Source organism: Brachyistius frenatus, unplaced genomic scaffold (assembly GCF_029030835.1).
Source record: "Brachyistius frenatus isolate BFR_SWC_R1_liver_20210118 unplaced genomic scaffold, ASM2903083v1 Contig_82, whole genome shotgun sequence".
Taxonomy (NCBI): domain Eukaryota; kingdom Metazoa; phylum Chordata; class Actinopteri; family Embiotocidae; genus Brachyistius; species Brachyistius frenatus.
The window spans coordinates 1,088,078-1,104,814 of record NW_027210681.1 but is presented as its reverse complement, the minus strand read 5'-3'; the positions used below and the strand labels follow the sequence as shown (position 1 = coordinate 1,104,814).

General features: G+C 42.8%; 1 protein-coding gene and 1 long non-coding RNA gene across 2 annotated transcripts; one reads left to right on the top strand and one right to left on the bottom strand.

Moving 5' to 3' along the window:
- Positions 1 to 490: 490 nt before the first annotated feature.
- LOC138627136 (high-affinity choline transporter 1-like) lies at positions 491 to 8,613 on the bottom strand. Its single transcript, XM_069709276.1, has 8 exons — positions 8,342 to 8,613; positions 7,592 to 7,705; positions 5,530 to 5,685; positions 3,779 to 3,927; positions 2,508 to 2,651; positions 1,971 to 2,124; positions 1,683 to 1,900; positions 491 to 1,600 (listed from the first exon to the last, which is right to left on the bottom strand). Exons 1-8 carry the CDS (start codon positions 8,523 to 8,525, stop codon positions 1,049 to 1,051), a joined length of 1,671 nt encoding a protein of 556 aa, XP_069565377.1. The 5' UTR covers positions 8,526 to 8,613; the 3' UTR covers positions 491 to 1,048.
- On the top strand, positions 8,607 to 16,512 carry LOC138627140 (uncharacterized). Its single transcript, XR_011311365.1, has 3 exons — positions 8,607 to 8,681; positions 11,707 to 11,996; positions 15,651 to 16,512. It is a non-coding gene; the product is annotated as an uncharacterized lncRNA (long non-coding RNA).
- The last annotated feature ends 225 nt before the right edge of the window (positions 16,513 to 16,737 follow it).

Sequence of the window (16,737 nt, the reverse complement as noted above, 5' to 3'; positions counted from 1 at the left end):
TGCAGCGTTGACATTTATGGGAGAGATGTGGGAGTCTCTGACTTCTTAACAGTTCTCACATCGATCCAGATGTTGTTTCTTTTAAATATTATTTGTCGTCTTCTTTTCTTTAATATCGAACACGTTCGTTTTGATGAGGCAAAAGTGAAAAAGCCTTTTTTTTTATTATTCTCTCCATCTGGGGTTTTAAAATCATCAGTGATGTAAACGGAGACTTCACACGGATGGTGTTGCATTTCAAGTGTGATTTAAAAATAAAAAAATAAGTGACCGCCATCTAACAGGACTTAAATTCTTCTTGAACTAAATCTCTCATCAGAGCCTCAGTTTTTACATTAGGAATAATTCACTGATGATATGTAGGTCGCTTTGTAAATCAGGATACTAACCGGAGTCTCCTTCATGAGAGCTCAGTGAAAAGTAGGGACGCCTCATCCATGTTGGTTCTCTTCAATATTCACCGTCTGCACACACAAAGTCTGACCTCACGTTTCAGTGTATCCGTTTATTTTTTGTTCAACATCTTAGAGCCGTGTATTTGAGCTCCAGTGACTTTACATCGAAACAAGTCGTTTCTGTTCGACAGCAGAGGGAGAATAATCTGCACCACACACATTTTTTATTGTTTTTATGCTTCACAACAGTTTTTTTTTTTTTTTTTTGTATTCCTATAGTAAGTGTAATATTAATGTGCATCAGAGGATCTTGAGAAGCAACGCTTCTTCTCCTTCAAACAAAATATTAAAATGAGAGGTTCAACCAAACATCAGCACCTACGACATTTCAAACGACAGTTAGAATAAAACCTGTAAAATGAGTGTTTCTTGCTGTGGTGGGCGGAGCTTCTTTTTCGCTCCTGTCCGTCACCGCTGCATAAAATTGCAGAAAGATGCTTCTAACAAAGAGCGTAGGTATGATGTTTCCCATTGATGTTGCATATAAACGTATACAAAAAATTCAAAATATACTGTACTATAATTAAAAGTGTCACATTATTCGCTATTTAATCAGTCCAAAGAAATGCAAAATGTATAAAAATGTGTCTTACCTAAAAGGTTGATTCTATCATTGGCTCACACACTTCATTGTTCTCGTTTTGTTCTCTAAAGTCGTAGTTCTTGGCGTCAGATTTGGCGCCCCCTTGTGTTTGCGTCAAGCTCTGCGCCTTGACGTTGAAAACGTCCCACTTGTCCGGGATCAGGCCGCGGCTGAAGAGCAGCGCGGCCAGATAGGAGAACAGCAAGATGGCCACCAGGGCGGACAGCATGCAGATGGTCCGGACCGGGGAGCGCTGGATGTACACGCCGTTCACCAGAGTGCACCCTGGGAAGAAGATGACGGGCGGTATGCCGAGCAGCGGCTCCCCGCACAGCGCCCTCAGCAGGATGCCGACGATGCAGCCCAGGACGGCGCCGTAACCGTTGGAGACGCTGAAGAAGAGGACGCAGACGAGCTGCGGCAGCATGAGCGTGTAGGTGAGGTCGGAGCGCAGCATCCAGATCATCAGCACGCTGTTGTCCAGGAAGGTGAGGGACGTCCCGGCCAGACCCACCACCACCACCGACGCCCGGATCACCCACTGGATCTCCCGCTCGGACGCCTGCCGGGAAGGAAAACACCCGTCAGGGTTTGGACTTTTCATCCGCTAAATATTCAGAAGAGGAGTCGTCCTCCTCCCTCACCCGTGTCCTCAGGATGTTCTTGTAGATGTTGGAGGTAAAGATGGAGGCGGCGGACAGCAGCGCCGAGTCGGTGGAGGACATGACGGCGGCCGCCACCGCCCCGATGCCGATGATGGAGATGTAGGTCGGGGTGAGGTGCTGCAGGACGAGAGGCAGGACGAGTCCCGTCTGGCCGCGCTCGAACGGGGACGGAGAGCCGTAGGAGGTCAGGTTCCAGTCTGAGGAAAAAAAATAGTTTAAATTCTCATTTTAAAAGTTTCCTGATGATTTTGTTTCTTTGACTCGTACTCGTGGAGGCGGCCGCCGCTCCGAGGAGGATCGGAGGGATCCCCAGCGTGGGAACGATGAACGCAGCGGCGAAGCAGGTGATCTTAGCCGTCGCCGACGAGGCGGCGGACAGCGTCCTCTGGTGGAAATTCTGCAGACCCAAGTTCCCCAAACCCTGAGAGACGAAAGACACGGAGACGAGACGAGAAGTCAGGAAAATAAAAACCCCCGAAGGAGGCGGATGTTCGCTCTCGCAGCACGATGTGTGTTTTGGCAGAAGTGACGGAACAAAAGCGGAGGCGGAGCTGCTCGGATGTCCGTCGGTCCTGCAGCTCCTGAGGAGCTCTCAGGTGTGCTGGGAAACGCAGCCCGGCGGGATGATGGTAAGAATAATAATCAACTTTCACACGAGAAATCCAGCTCAGAGCAAAAAAGTCTTCAAGTCAATAACAGCTGACGTGACATTAGCGGGTTACAGAAGAAGAGCGTTCACTTTACGAGAGATCATCTGCAGAACAAAACTAAAGGTTTTCATGGGAAACCGTTTTAGAGTCTCACCAGAAGCAGAAAGTTGTCGATCCACCTCCAGGCTCGGTCCGGCTCCAGAGTGCCGACCCACGGCGACAGGAAGGTGGAGTTGTAGGCCGTCTCCGTGATGTCCTGGACGGCCGGGTTCACCAGGGCGAAGGGGACGCACATCCACTACAGAGGACAAAGACAAGGTCATCTTTAAACAACACCTTCTTCACTCAAGTGTGTAGATTTATCTGTTATATAATATATCTATATAGATACATATATATATATATATGTATCTATAAAATATACAGATATTTATAAATCTATATATATATATATATATATAAAGATACACATATATCTTTGTCTTTATATATATATATCTTTATATGTATATATTTATATATATCTATATATTTTATATATATATATCTTTATATATTTATAGATATCTTTATATATCTATATATGTATTTATATATATATATATATCTATATATAGAAAGAAAGAAGCAGCATCCACTTCCTGTTAATAATCTGCCCGTTTCTCCTGTTTTACAGGAGGAGAACGATGGTGAGTTTACAGAGTGCATAATTGAGAGTTGTTATATACGGACATGTACTTATATTGTTGGGTGTGTAATTTAAATTAAAGGTTTCCACTGTAAACGTAAACGACCTCCTTCAGGTCCTTCAGAAAGTCAGCGGCTGTAATTTACCAACAGATGTTTTTTTTTAATTGAGCGTGAATTCAACTTTTCCAATTTGTAAAATAGGGAAATTAATTGATTTTTTTTTTTTTGTTTTTTTTAAGTTGCAGTTTGAATATAAGGGGGTCGTTAGCCTAGCTTAGCATTGGAGAGAGAGAGAGAGGAAGTAGGCGGGAAAACAACAAGCGAGGCTCTCGGAGCAGAGCTTCAAAAATAACCTCCAGGAACGACTCGTAACTGGTGCTTTCAGTTATATAAAAAGATCAAATTGCAGTTTGATGGGAGAGTTGTGTGCTGCTGTAACCACGGCAACCACTAAAAGACACGGGTACAGTTTAAAAATAGATGAACTGGTGCAGCATGTAAATCCCACTAAAACCATGAAGCATTTTCTTTTTCAGCACTGATTATTTTCCTCTGTGCTTCCTGTCTTGATGCTAAGCTACGCTAATCACCTCCGAACCAACCGCACGGACACAATTTATTTAGTAAAAAAAAAAAAGCAAACCATTTAATTTCCTAAATATTGATCTATTTGTGTAATATATTTACTTTTTCAAACAGTCAGATCATAAAAACAACAGGACGAGAGGAACCCACCAGGCTGATGAAGATGAGGATGAGCTGGATGATGTCGGTGTACGCCACCGAGTAGAGGCCTCCCAGCAGGGTGTAGGTGATCGCCACGGCAGCAGAGATCCAGATGCTCACGGTGTAGGACAAGTCCAGGATCACACTCATGGTGACGCCTGACACACACACACACACACACACACACACACACACACACACACACACACACACACACACACACACACACACACACAAACACACACACACACACACACACTAGTGTTTTAAACATCCACTCTGGGTACAATCAAACCTGATGTTGAGCGACCAAAACAACAAAACCTCGATAATACAAACACAGATGTTGATTTTTTTTATTTTGTATATATTCTTATTTGGACATTTAGTACCAAACTCTTCCTTCAGATGCACATTATTATTATTATTATTATTATTATTGTTATTGTAAAATCAGCAGTAATGCGGAGCTCCTCTGAGAGTCACCGGTTGGTTTTAAGTTTGGTAACTTCATCCTCTTTGGAAGCGTCGTTTCACATCGATGGAGTTTGTTTGGATGTCGTTGCTCTTTTTAAACAGCTGCGGTATTAAATTACACAAGCTGTTGATGTCGCTATTACTGAGACCATATTTCGATTTCCTGTAGCTGTCGCCGGCGAAATAAATCTTTACACCCAAGTCTGTCGGCGCTCGTGTCATATATGCCGCTCAGTCTTTGTGTTCAGTTGTTGCCGTGGCAACAGACGACGCTTCGAATCCAGATGTTGCTGCGAAGAAGCTTCCGTATAATGTCACCACTTCATCTTATTATCCTGCTAGACATGGTGGTGGGTGAGGTCACAGTAACCTTGACCTTTGACCTTTGACCGGCAAACTCTAATGAGATCATCTTTGAATGTATTTAAATTTCTAATAAAAGTTCCTGAGATTTTTGCATTCACAAAAATGGGACTGACAACCTAAAAAAAAAAAAATGCCTTCAGACATTAAAGCATAAAATCATACGATCATAAAAAAAATGTAAACATTAAAAGGAAATTGATTTCTGAAATATGATATAACGGTGTGAGTGTTCACGTATACAATTTCACATTTAAATTTGTACATATGTTTAAACAACACTTAAAGCAGGAGGTAGACATCTTTCACCAAAAATACCAGAACAATAATCCTTCAACATACTCAGGTGGTCTGAGAGCTTTCACTAATGAGCCGACTTGGCTTTAAAACGGCACAATATAAAACCAAAAACGTCCGACCTTTGACCTTACGTTCCCAGATTTATGTCACTGCAACTGAAGCGCCTGCAGATTTAATTTTCTAACACCTGATCGTGTTACGAAGAAAAGATTTTCTTTTCTCCCTCCCTCACTTATGACAGTTTGCTTGCTTGTTTGTTTGTTTGTTTGTTTACCACCATCTGTATATCTGCTGCTGCCAGCGCAACGGACCTGTCCCCCCCCCCCCCCCCCTCTGACGGGAGTTATTTCAGACCTGACTGTACGGTATAGACAAAGGCTTGTGTTTCACCCGGCACCTCGGCCGAGAGCCACGATCAACAGCTGCTCCGCTGCCTGACTCGCTCCACATGCGAGGATCAAATGCATCACACACACACACACACACACACACACACACACACACACACACACACACACACACACACACACACACACACACACACACACACACACACACACACACACACACACACACACACACACACACGCTGGAGGTGTTGCATATATACACATTCTTACCTAATCCTATGAGTGTTCCCGTCACCCACATAATCTCTGATATAAGTGAAGCCACCGACAGCGCGGCGGTCGGTACTTTTCCGTACTTGATCTGGAAAGGATCCATCATGGTCACGTATTTATTGTCCCGCATCGGCTCGGCGAAGAAGAGGCCACCTCGAAGAGAGAGAGAGAGAGAGAGAGAGAGAGAGAGAGAGAAAGGAAATTTTAAACATTTTAGATGCACAGCTTTTGAATTAGAAAACATTTTCCAACTTTTTAAATCCTGCTATTCTCCCTTTTTAGTAGCTTTTAAAAAATGTGGATTATGTGATTTTTTTTTAAATGTTATTTCATATCATATGAACACCATACGCCCCCCCCTCCTCCCTTTCAATAAAACACACAAAAAAAACAACCTGCTGGACGTTGGACATTTATAATCTGCAGTAACGGCAAAATATTGTGTCACCGCTGCCATGAGCCACGGTTACGTCAGTGTGTACTGAAACGGGCTGTAAGAGGATAAATCTTTTGTTTCCCATGTGACTTCCATGTGGAAGCAGAATGTTGCTAATCTCCACAAATAAGCAAAGTTGTGTAACCTGTTGTGTTTCTGTTCGTTGAGTCATCACAAAAAAACACAACCTGAACGCTATCATAACTCAAGGAGGTAACTGACGATCCAGAGGTGTTCAAGTTTCCAACGACTATGCCGTCGGTAGGATTGGATATAAAAAGGCTCTCTGCTGTGTCAAAGGTCATCTGTACACCTGATTATTATTATTATTATTATTATTATTATCATTATCCAGAACGTCCGTTATGAATCCTCCAGTTCAGATTCTGTCCGTCACCATCTTTACTAGTTCGGAGCAGGAAGTGACCATATTTGGACGAGCTGGGGGAGGAGCCAGCGGTGGATCTGACCGATCTGATTGGAAACCTGATGATACTACTCACTACTGCCCACCGATAGCTGTAACCTGACTGCACCGCAGGCCTGTCAATCAAATAGACACGCCCCCAAAAACAGGTCTTCTTGAATCTTCTTTTCTAATGAATGAGGGATTATTTTCAGATGGACCTCCAGAAAACTAATAAGAAGGAGTGACTTTAGCTAACAACACCGAGATAACTGATGGACACATTTTATTCACTTTGGATTTGATGAGAGAAGTTGAATGGGAGTCTATGGAGCCGGAGGCTTTTTGGAGACGACCTCTAGTGGCACTCGCTGGTATTGCTGCTGAAGACACTTCTGGATCAGAACCATTTTACAGACCTGAAGCTACGAACTCTTTTATAAACAATCTGTGATCACATCATGTAAATTAACAGATAAATAGGAGAGGAGCTGAAACAACGAGCCACCGGACCAGATGTCCGGTCTAAATCTGTCCTCTGGACGTCCTTAGGTGCGTTCACACCTTTAACTTTCAACTGACCACGCATGATCCGATCAAACCGGGATGGACGTTAAAGCCAAGTGTGCCAAAGGTCAAAGTCAAGACACTTTATCTTCCTTCAGCGGTTCATCGAGGTTACAACAACATTTTCTTTCCTCTGCTCGACTCTCATAAAGAAACTGCTCACCCGTATTTTTAGTTTTTCTCCTCCTGATTTGACCGAATAACGCAGCGTTTTACAGCGTGGAGGAGCAGGGATAGGAAACCCTGCCCTGTCCGTTTACCCGGCACTGAGTGATGGCCGCTGGTTATGTCACTCTGAGCCGCAGACTAACTCTTGCCTCTACATGGTCTGGATTCATGCTTGACCTCCTTTTGACTTCGGCTCTGATCTGTAAAAAAGCTGGATTTGTCTTCACTTCTCCAGACTTCTGCCTCTTCTGCCTTTTTTTTTTTTTTTTTTGCAAGCTTTATTACCGTGGTTATAAAAATGCTGTTAAAACCATAAAATCATGAGGAATTTATTTTGTATTTTTTTGGTCCATCTAATGTTGTTAGTGTGATAGTTTCCTCCCTTAATTATTGAAAATGAAACCACTGACCTTGAAGAGCTCTACCAGCTACTACAGGCCCTTTTTTTTTTTTTTTTTTTTTTTTTCCATTGGATAGCTTACCAATGATGAAGCACATGGTGGCTGCGATGGGCATCACGGCCCAGATCAGCCCCATCGACGGATTGTACACCGCCTCTGCTGTTCCCACGATGAATCCACCCCCCACCCACGTAGCTGTATGACACACACACACACACACACACACACACATAGACTCATATCCAGCACAGAGGACAGTACCAGGAAGGCTGGCCGGCTGCACCTGCCTGCAACCTGATAACAGGAACCAGCCGGTCTACTGTAACTTTAATACGAAATTAAATTTACATAGGGATTAACTGTAAATTTAATGACCAATTGTTTTGAAACACCCATGTTATTTAATCACCATTTGGACCTAAAATCATCACGTGCATGATGATAAAGCGGAAGAAAGAAAAAAAAAAAGACAATTAAAGACCAATTCAAATGAATATAATTTCTAGTTTTTGGGACACGTGCATTCACGAGTCAAGACTAGTCATTACACCGAAACAGTGTCGGACTGCACGTGCACATTTTTGTTCTGTTTAATTCTAACCTGAGAAAATCAGGTTCATGTTATGTAACTGAGGAGCGCAAACGCACACAAAAAAATAAACCCGACTGAAAACGCCGCAAACACACCTTGAACTGAACCGCACGATCACGCAATCTTTTGTTTAAGCACAACCTGACGGGATGAAACCCCCCCAGCCCACCGCCGCCACCCTCCCCGTCTCTCTCCCCTTCTCTCTCTCCGTCCTCCGTTCATTTCCGCAGTCTACTCGCCTGTCATGGTGAAGATGCCGACCACCAGGTTGATGCCCCGGTTGCCCAGCAGAGCCATCTCCGTGACGTCCCCGCTGCCCTTTTTGGCTTCCCTCTTGGACTTGATGGACGCCCAGATGCCGATGGCGAGCACCAGCAGGTAGAAGAGCATCATCACGGCCACACCGAGGATGTTGAGAGCCATGATGGAGCGGCGGGACTCCGACTGAAGCACTGAGCGTCTGTCGGCCTGCCCGGATGATACAACACATCGCTCCCCGCTGCTGCATGAACACGGTAATGGAAGAAATGCCCCGAGACGCAGTGGAGGCGTCCGGTACTGCACGGAGCCCGCCGCAAGGTGAAACACACCTCCAGACACACAAATCCCAACGTTACATTACAATCAGTGAGGAATTAAGACTTTTATTTTTTTGTGACGTTTTTTTTTTTTTTTTTCTTCACACTGATTTTTTTCTTTTCCTACCAGAGCTTTTTTTGGTGGTGAGGTCTGTCATTACACATTCAAAGATAAAGAGGTGCGTAGTACAGTTTTACTGCTTTAATTAAATCCCCCATCATGTGCTGCTTCCCGTGGATTTACCTCCAACTAGAGACACATAGTCGGACTTTTAATGTGAAAAACCACAGGAAGTGTGCTTTCTGCCAAAGTTAGAGATTTCATGTTCATCTAAGAGTAATTTGTGGAATGTATTTTGTCAGTGGTTTAATTTAGTTTCAAGAGAGTAATGATTAGGCACAATAATAAAAAAATTAGAAGAGCATGATAGTTTGAAAATAACAGTTTTACCCAGAATCCTAACTCAAAATCCCCTTAATGCTTTTCTAGGCCTTTCAGTCGTATCTCCTGATCTTCATCAGTGGGAGAGACCGTCTTTAAACAGAGCAAACAAAGACTTGAATTCCCCCCTGATATAAAACCACCTGTATCATCAGCTAAGTTCACAGTTAATATTTTTTTTAAATTTTAATACAAAATAATAAATACAAAAACATAAATACACATAAGAACTGAATGAAAAGGCTAGATATTGATAATTAAATAAGAAAAAAAACTATTAAACTGGCCCAATTCCATATTGTTCTTATTTGCCGTTTAATATAATAATTCTGACCTGTATTTAACAACTTAAAGTATTAGTGACACCAGTATTTAAAAAAACAACAACACACTGTGTCTCTGGTATTATCTTATAAAAATGCCTACCTGCATCAGTATCCAGTAAAAACTCTGCTCCTTTAAGTGCTGAAAAAATACCTCATAAAGCCCTCTCATACCCAGACTGTGCGTCACCAAATATAAAAAACGACTTTGAGTGCTTCATTTTCAGCACACAGACCTGCTGCTTTGGTTTTGATTACGACATGCGAAGGTGTTAATTTTTTGGACACTGCGGAGGGACAGATGTTGCGCTCGCTCAGCTGCAGATTATTGAACTGCGTCAGTAGTTCTGCAGAATAAAGGCTCGAAACTTCAGACAGGACTTTTATCGGATAATTGTGGCGTTTAATAACATAACAGGCCGTTAATACAAAAAAAAAGGATATCAGTTAACACAAACACATTTGAGGACATGGAGTCTGCAGGATTTGTTTTGTTAGCAGGTTATTCCGACCTCACCACCGCCAGAGTCCTGCTGTTTTTCCCACAATGCAATTGAACATGCGCGGGTCTTTTCACAGAAACAATATCTGCATTTGTGGTATCCCTGAGCACCAAGCTGGTCACAGGTCAACTGTACCGAGACCTCAAGCGTATCATTGCTTAAAGACGGGCTGGAAAGAGCCCGGGGGGTGGGGGGGTGGGTGGTGGGGCTCAACGGACTTTAAAGGTTCACTCTGTAGCTTTGACCTGTTTCTACATGAATTTGAATGGCCGATGTCTTCGCTATTCTTCTGCCCAGTATGGGTGCTGTCAGTTAAATTTGTACAGTTTTGGTTGATTTATATTGATTTTTTTTTACCACTTTGCCCAAGTTTTATTGACACATTATTACTCTCATTATATATAAAAATTCAGAAATTCAAAATTCTCACACCAGAAACAGACCGTTTTTAAATACGTACTCCCACAGACTTCTGGGGAGGGGGAGCGAGGCTGGCTTTAGCAGATAATTTTGATTTTGTGAGGTTTGAGGCTGAAACCAGACACAAAATCTGGAGAGGAAATCATTGCATGGGCTCAGGAACACTTCTAAAAAAAAAACACAGTTTCGTCTTTACGTCCACAAATGCAGGTTAAAACTCTGCCATGCAAAGAAGAAACCAGATATAAACATGATACCAGACGCGACGCCATCTTCTTAAGGCCCTACGAGCTCATTTAAGATGGACAGAGGCAAAGTGTAAAATTGTCCCGTGGTCTGAAAAATCTAAATTTGTTCATTCTTTGTGGAAATCACAGAAGCTGCGTCCTTTCGGGAGAGGGACCACCCAGCCTGTTATCGGCGCACAATTCAAAAGCCAGCATCCGCGATGGTTTGCTATTGTCTACCTTCCATCAAACAAGGGTTTATATGGTTTGTAATTCACCACACTCCGTTCTTTGGAACTGTGCCACCGCAGGAAGCGGTGTTCAGCGATTCAGATGTCAAATCCTGCAGCGGACACCTTCGGCACTCAACCAGCCGGACGCCACACTCAAGTCTCCTATCGCATTCTCCAGATTACAAAGAGCTTCAGATTATAAAACCAGCATCCTGCCGGCACACGTGGTTTCGAATGTGGATCTGTGTGTGTCCAATTCGAGTCACACAGCCGTCAGACAGTGCCGGTCTTTGTTTTTTTTCTTGTAAACAAACAAAGGTTCTGCTTACATCCAACATGTCTTGCTATGCTGGAGGCCCCAACCAAATGCATTTCATTTGGAAATCTGTGTTTGCTTTTAATGTTTGCCAGTTTTGCAATCTCCCCACCGCCGTCCACTGTCAGTCAGTTGAAATTGCGAAAGCAATGGGTATCGAGTCAGCTGCAATCAAGCCTCTGCTTATGCATCATCTTCAAATTTCGCAGAGTGAAACATATTTAAATTTAAACTACCTTGGCAGCTCCCTCCTGCCCTGTCTCGTTTACATACTGGAGTTGTTCCTGCCACGCAAGTAAACGGAAAATTCAAGAAAATACGTCGCCCGAGTTTAAAAAGGCAGCTCAGACGTATCAGATTAAATGTGCTGCAGCTCAGTGTACGGTTCAGACAAACTCATAGATGCCTATCTATCTGCATTTAGACCAAAAATACATCAAGGCCTCATTTGGGTTCACAGCCGGGCCATGTAAGTGAGCAGTGTTTATTTTGGTCACACAAAGGATTGATTTTTTTTTGCGCTTGTCTGTTTAGTTTTTTTGTTTTTTTTTTTGCTCACGAGGTGGTCACGACAACCTTCTGCATTCACCGCATCAGCTGAGAGAGGACATGACTCCGAGGACGTCGGCGCTAATCTAAACAGCTGAACGCATAAATAGCAACCGCTTGGCCTCTTATGGCCGACGGAGAAACGTAGTGACGACAACTGTTCCCCCCGACCTCGACCACGCCGCCGCCGCCGCCCCTCGCGACACCTCGCGACACCTCGCGACACCTGCCGCGGACCAGGTAGCCAAGGTGATCGAGCCCGGTCGACCTTCAGCTTTACACCCTCTAAAATCCTGCCCAAAGGTTTGTCTTCTCATACCGTTTATATCTGAACATGCAAATAAAGAATATACCTTTTTGGGGGGTTTTGAGGGATTGTACAGGTCAGAAGACATCTGTAGACTTTCAGGTTAAAGCACTACTACAGTAAAAGTTCAAACACATGTAGACAACATTTTAACCTCCAAATAATCAAAAGCACTGCTTAATGGCTCGTGTTGATATCTGGAACAGCTGTCTGCAAGGCTAAAACATCTGGTTTTGTCTTGCACGAGTGCGTAAGCTAGCTCGCTAGCTTATGTCGATACTACAGAATCGGACTTTTTCCTTAGTTGGTATGATTTCATCACCTTCCTCATGTGTGCAGCATCACTGTAAGTTTCCCCTGTAGGTAAAGGTTTTAGTATGAGTAGCTTCAGGCACCAGTATTTATAGTACCCGTGTGATTTGTCATCTGCAAGTGGACAAGAGAACTTAGCGCCTCCAGATATAGCTTCATCGGTTGTAGAAGTAGCACCTGTATGTGATTATAACAACGTGGTGTTAATTCACTACAACTGTCCTGGCTGACACTGAACCCGGGAAACCTTCCAAGTCGTTCCCCTCACAGAGGGCTCGAGTTTCACAGACCGGGGAGCTAGCACGGAGGCTAACGGCTAAGGAAGATAAACAAACAAAACAAAAGCGTTCCTTCGTTGGTAAAATTCAGCCGCATGCGGAAAAAGCACCGATCTTACAGAAGAATAACACGTTGGAAATCGATGAGGAACAAAGTCAGTGCAGTGAGGTTTTTGTTTTTTTCTCATGGAATGCCGGAAATTCAGGACGAAACAAAAAGCTCAAAAGGTCAAAAGGTCAAAAGGTCACCTTGATACGAAGGAAACTCAGATGGACCCAGACATCATCGCAGCAGCATAGGAAGAGCAGCAAGTCACAACAGAGCTGGAAGTCCCAGAGGAAAACCTTCAGCCTCGAAGGCTGCAGAACAGATTTAAAATGCCTTCAGAGACGACGGAGGAAAATGTCCCAGAAAAAAGACCGAAAGTAGAAAACAACCGAACCAACACCAGAAAAAAATCAAAAACAAACGAGGAGCAGCGCTGAACACCTGTTCAACCCACAAACCTCTGAAGCTCGTTGGCTCCGCTGTTCCACAAGGAACGAGACGGAAATCAAGTCAAACATAAAACCATCAAATGAGTTGTTTTGTTGGTGCGAACAAGATTTTAAGGAGCTTTTTTTGTGGCCTAAATAAACGAGGAACGCAAACTTATATCAGTAAACCGATCGCATGCACAGGGAATTTTTGTTTTTACTTTATTTTCAACTATATAAGGGTCCATATGATTTTATTGACTATTTACGCAGCGTCCCGACTTCTTTGGAAACGTGGTTGTACGTAGTTTTCTGTTGTCAAGTCAATGGGACGAGCATGAAAAGGCCCATTTTTCCAAAATTCAGATTTCCTAACTGCGATATCACCTGACAAAATCCCCACACTCATAATTTAAAGACAACAGCTGTTCTGGGATTTCGGCTGCATTTCCACATAGAATGATCGGTTAGATAGAAAGTTAGAAACTGACTGAATATCTTTCTTCCTGCCTGCAGAGAGCAGCTGCTGTTTGAATCGGGTGCAGCGACATTTCGGTCAACGGTTGCATTTAATATCGTAGATGATCTGGCAGCTTTTGGTCACGTCAGACAAACACGCAAAACGTATGGATCTGTGCGTGACGAGGAAGTTTGACGGGTTGCAAATTACAGGAGATTATCAGTGAAATGTAGGAACGCCGTGAGACGACCTTAAAATACGGAGAAACACTCGGGAGTGTTGGCCGGCATCGACCCTCAATTGCACAACGACCTTGAGGCTCTCCGATAAGAAGCAGCTGTGCGGAGTCAGAAGAAAATATGAAGAAGCAAAACATTCGAGCTGTAACACAGCTGATGTGCCCGGCCGTCTCCGGCGGACTGACGAGAGAGCGTGACGGGGAACAAGGACACTGACCAATCATCTCCTCCGAACTGCCCAGGATCTCGTTGGCGCGCAGCAGCCGTCATTATCACCTCCCAAGGCTGCAGGACAGGCCGCCTGCCATGGATGGGGCCCCTCTTATTAATCTGTTAAACCCTCCTCCTGTATTGTAAAGCTGTACAGGAGGCGTTTGAGTTTTTACATTTAACTGAAACGAGGTTGGATCGAGCCAGCGATGTCAGTACCGCTAAAATGGGCCAAAAAACGTCTAACGCACGACTTGATACCTTCAGCCGAACACGGCATGTTCAGACGCCGCCTCGCTCTGTTGGACCATTTCTGTGTGTCCTTTGTTGTCTTTATGTCCCAACAACATTCAGAACACATCAATGATGATAGGCATAAGGTCATTTCAGACTTTGTAGATTATTTGCCGAATAATTTAAATTCCAAAAAACTGCAAATATTAAGAATGACATTACTCAAGTAAAAGTTAAAGCAGCCATCAACAAATAAGAAAGTATCATGGAAAAAAAATCCAGCTGTTAAGCTCCTGAAAAGAGAGTGTAGGAAGGAAATACAAACACCAGACCCGGCAGCATCTCCATAAACAGATGCTTTGCACATGTAATTCGGAAATATGTAAAGCAGGAAGGTCTTAGTTAGTTAGTAACCGCAGCCAGTTTGTAACTTTTTTTTTCCCAAATTCAAATTAATAAAATAAGGCACAACATAATTACTACCAGTTCAAAATTTGGAATTGCCAGCAACAAACCGATGGAAACTCAACAACTCTAAGCTGCATAAATGGGTATTTTGATGACTTTGTCAGGCCTCTGTCTTAATCAAAGCACTGAAACAGCTCTCAAAGTCAAAGGTTAGATTATACCTACAAAACAGGAGCTTCTGTGTTGCCAGTAGAAACTGTACATCAACACCAGCGTGGTGTCCCTCAGGATTCGATCTTAGTACCTTTTATTATTCAACTTTTATATGATCCAGTTTTGACAAATCATTAAAGAAAATAAGATTTCTTATCTTTACTTATCGTAGCTTTACTTTGGCTTTCCAACTGATAACTCTGGTGCCCGGGAATCTCTTTGTTAATACATCGACCGAATGAGCAGCTGGAACAGATAAACAAGTAAACAGCATTATTTCCAGCACGATTGATTATTGCAGTAATCTTTTCACAGACCACCTATAAAACAAAAAGACAAAAAAAAACCCCACACCAAACAGTTTCAGTTTGTATAAAATGCAGCTGATAGAGCTCTTACAAAAACCACATTACGATACTGAACTTGTTACACTGGCTATTGCTGAGTCACAGAATTGATTTTAAAGCACTGCTGCTTGTCTATAAATCCCTAAATGGAGCAGTGACTAAAATATCCCTCAGATATGTGTCAGCAGACACACCTTCCCGGAGACAAATCTGTTGGTAAAAACCTTCAGTGAGGCAGCTTTTAGCTGCAGGACTCCGCGATGACATCAGAGGTGGTCAAACTAGCCGGTGTCACATCTAACGTCCAACAGAGATGCTTTTTACTGGTCGAGTGCACTCTGCCTCATTATATCTGTTCGTTTAGCTTATATAACGCACTCTTACTCTTTTTTTTTCATCTATTATTCTTCTGCGTTTTTTTTGTCAACTGTTTTAAATGCACTTAACCAACCTCTTATTTTTTTTTTCATAGATTTCTATCTTCTCACGCCACCTTCATCCATCACCAGTTTCTCATGTAGATCAGGACATGAAGCCTGGATCCCTCTTTTCCTCTGATACCAGCGACTTCATTTTCTATTTTGGTGTAGTTTGCACCGTCACCCTCACGCTGTTCACGGCCCAGGAATGCCATCTGGTGGCGGCCGACCCACGAGCTGCTGCAGCAGCACCACAGAGACTCCTCCAAAGACTTATCAAACAATCTGATTAGAAACAGCTCAAACGCCGGTTAGATTTCTGGAGCAGGTGCAAAAACCAATACTTCATAAACTTTATTTAACAAACACACATCTTTTGTTGCTCTTATCTTTTCAAGCACTCGTACATTTTAATGTTTATACATGCAGGGCAGAACTTTTGTCACCGCGCTCACGTCGTAGGCTTAAATTTCTTTGGTAAAATGGTGGATAAATGAAATAAAACATGTCACACCCTCCACAGAATGACGCATTTCCTAATCAGAAATTGATTGATTTGGTCTGATTACATTTAGAGCGTCTGGAGGAGCCACATGATTGAATTATTTGAGCCAGATGATTGAATTATTTGAGCCAGATGATTCAATTACTTTATCTCCATTCAAGATAGCGGCAGGCTAAACTGGAAGTCTCTCCTGCTCCCTCTCATGACCGGTTTACATTCATCCTACAAGTTCAGGAATGTCTCACCAGACAGACAATTTAAAAACTGTTAACAATGAAATACAGAGATTTATCTGGTTTAATCAGCAGTCTGTGATCTCACTTGACTTCAATGTAACAGACGCACAGTTATAAAAGCCTCACAGTATAATTTCAATGTTTTTTTCTCAATGATTTTCTGTTTTATTTTGATGGTATATTAGAGTTATCTTCAAGTGTTTAAGAAATAATGTTTAATTTGAACTAACTTTGTAAATTTAGCAAATTATTATATTGTTTTATTTGTTGTCAGATTTTGCGGAAGCGAGATTACAGGGAATCCGATTGGGCTGAAATCATTTTAAAGATTCACTGGAGACAAAAGTCCTCACTAAGGAAAAGTTTTCTGAAACAGAAAAGTTTTATATAATAAATAAC